Source organism: Zingiber officinale, chromosome 5B (assembly GCF_018446385.1).
Source record: "Zingiber officinale cultivar Zhangliang chromosome 5B, Zo_v1.1, whole genome shotgun sequence".
NCBI classification, from domain to species: Eukaryota; Viridiplantae; Streptophyta; class Magnoliopsida; order Zingiberales; family Zingiberaceae; genus Zingiber; species Zingiber officinale.
The window spans coordinates 95,139,333-95,141,862 of NC_055995.1; the positions used below are offsets into that span (position 1 = coordinate 95,139,333).

General features: G+C 46.6%; 1 protein-coding gene across 1 annotated transcript; it reads right to left on the minus strand.

The window, feature by feature from the left end:
* Nucleotides 1–797: 797 nt before the first annotated feature.
* Nucleotides 798–2,049, minus strand: LOC121987649 (jasmonate-induced oxygenase 1-like). Its single transcript, XM_042541386.1, has 2 exons — nt 1,204–2,049; nt 798–1,107 (listed from the first exon to the last, which is right to left on the minus strand). Exons 1-2 carry the CDS (start codon nt 2,020–2,022, stop codon nt 865–867), a joined length of 1,062 nt encoding a protein of 353 aa, XP_042397320.1. The 5' UTR covers nt 2,023–2,049; the 3' UTR covers nt 798–864.
* Between the last annotated feature and the right edge of the window lie 481 nt (nt 2,050–2,530).

The window sequence follows — 2,530 nt, forward strand, 5'->3', positions numbered from 1 at the left end:
GGGCGTGACAAAAACTATTATTTTTTTAATTTAAAAGTTGATTCATGAGCTTAACGAACGTGTTCACGAGCTAACAAGCCGAGTATTGCGAAGCTTGAACTTGGTTTGTTTATCTTAACGAGCTTCATTAAACGAACTCAAACGAGCTTTTATCGAATCGAGCTTCGAATAGCTCACGAGCGGCTTGGTTCATTTACACTCCTACTCATCATGCTTTCTATCTCATCACACTTTCTCTCTTCTCAATCTCTCCCATCACACTTTCTCCCTTTTTTTCTCAATACACTTTCTTTTTCATCACGCTTTTTCTCTCATCATACTTTCTCTCCCATCATATTCTTTTTCTTATTTTTTTCTCATCACACTTTCTCTTTCATCATTTTCTCTTATTATATTTCTCTCTCTCATCATACTTTCTCTCTCATAATTTTTCTTATTATATTTTTCTCTCTCATCATTTTCTATTATTATATTTTTCTCTCACATTCAACTTTCTCTCTATCATACTTTCTTTTTCATCATTTTCTCTTATTATATTTTTCTCTCACGTTCAACTTTCTCTTTATCATATTTTTTCTCTCATCGTACTTTCTCTCTTATCATTTTCTCTTATTATATTTTTCTCTCACATTCAAATTTTTCTCACGTCTAATTTTTTCTCTTATTTTCTTTTAAAGATAAAAAAGAAAATTTTAATTTATTCTAGTAGAAAATATTCAACTAACCAAATATTACTTTTAAGAGTGATATTCATGCTCATACTCATTCTCATTCTATAATACTATGATTTTCATTTCAATTTCTATTTCTAGGAAATAACCAAACACCCTGGATTCATCATCAATTATTCAAATTATTTAATCATTAAAACTTAAGTGACTCCACTTGGGACTTCCCGCGAGGGCCTTTCTCCCTCACGTATTTTCTATACTCGTTGAAGGTGTTGGTCGGATACAATGCTACATGTTTCTCCGAGATGACCTCCTTTGCCGGCCCAATGCTTACGTCACCACCCGGGTTGTAAAAGAAAGCGACGGAGAGCCGCTCCTCCTTCTCGTTCACGATCACTCGATGCTCCACGCTCTTGTACATCGCATTGCTTATCACCTAAAATCATTTAAATAATTTTGATAAAAGGCAAGAACTAACTAGAATTAGTGTATATATATATATATATGTATTTTGAATTTTAAATACTGTAACCTGAATTTGATCGGCGATGTTGACGATGAAGGCCCCGGCGATAGGCCGCACGGGGACCCACTCGCCGTGTCTCCGCACCTGGAGGCCGTCGACATGGTCGTCGGCGAGGAGGACGGTGACGCCGCCGGGATCAGAGTGCGGCGAGAGGCCGAGGGTGAGCTCCGGCTGCGGGCACTTGGGGTAGAGGTTCACCCTCATGCACGTCCCGACGCCTTCGGCTCCGCCGAACGCCTCCCGGAGGAAACTTTCCTCCAGCCCCAGTCCCGCCGACAGAGCGCCCAGCAGCAACTCACAGAGCCTCTGCACTTCGGCTCCGTACTCCTCCGTGACCGCCCTCAGCTCGTCCGGGAGCGCCGGCCAGTACTCGCCGGGGCTCGCCGGCTTTAGATTGAGGAAGTAGTAATCTCCCCAGTCCAGCGGCGCGTCCTTCTCGACCCCAAGGCGGCTGCCGAAGCCTTCGTAGGTCCTCGGCGAGTTGGCGTAGCCATTCTTGGCCTCGAGGGGGAGGCGGAAGAAGCCCCTCCACGCGCGCCGCACCGCCTCCACCAGCTCCGCCGGGACGCCGTGGTTCACCACCTGGAAGAAGCCCCACTCCCGGCACGCCTCCGAGACGGCCTGCGCGGCGGCGGCGCGGCCGCCGCGTAGGTCGACCACGGGTATCCGGAGGCCTCGACCGCCGCCGCCGCCGCCGATCAGCACAGGGCGGTCGGAGAGGGGCTTGACGTACTTCCCCGGAACGGCAACAGCGCCGCTGTCGGACAAGGACTGGACGGACACCCCCGGCTCCGGCCACGAGCAAAGATCAGTCTTTGACGCCATCGAAACGACAACCGATCGATCGATCGAACCCGCCACGTTCGGAGCCGCAGCGAATCGGACTTACATTTATAGCGCGCGAGGGAGGGGAGTTTCGGTGGGCTAAGTGATGGCGGTTTCGCCCGTGCGATCGATCGTGGCGACGCATTGAATGACAGGAGCGGGTGGTCATCTCGTGCCCATCAATTTGTTCTAACTGTTCTTTAATTTCCGTCTAAATCGTGGTGGGCGCTTTTAATGTCGTAAATTAACAAACGAAAATTTCGATTTTGATGTGGAGAAGTTTGAACGCATATGGCGGCTGATTTACTCGGGCTAATCTCAGGCTGATTTCGGATTGAACGAAAATAAATGCGCCCCCAGCTACTTTCCTTTTCCTCTCACTTTCTTCCTTTCTCCCTCTGCAAATCAGGTAAGTTACAAGTCGTAAACAATATAAAAAAAAAATATTTATCAATACATAAAAAAAATCAAGTCAACAATGATTTCAATGACTCATTTTAAACTTATT

Bases quoted from the DNA above. Each gene is read 5' to 3' on its own strand.
- LOC121987649 (XM_042541386.1), bottom strand. From the start codon at position 2,022: ATGGCGTCAAAGACTGATCTTTGCTCGTGGCCGGAGCCGGGGGTGTCC. The intron at 1,108-1,203 runs GTTACAGTATTT...AAATGATTTTAG, and splicing joins ACATCGCCGATCAAATTCAG to GTGATAAGCAATGCGATGTA.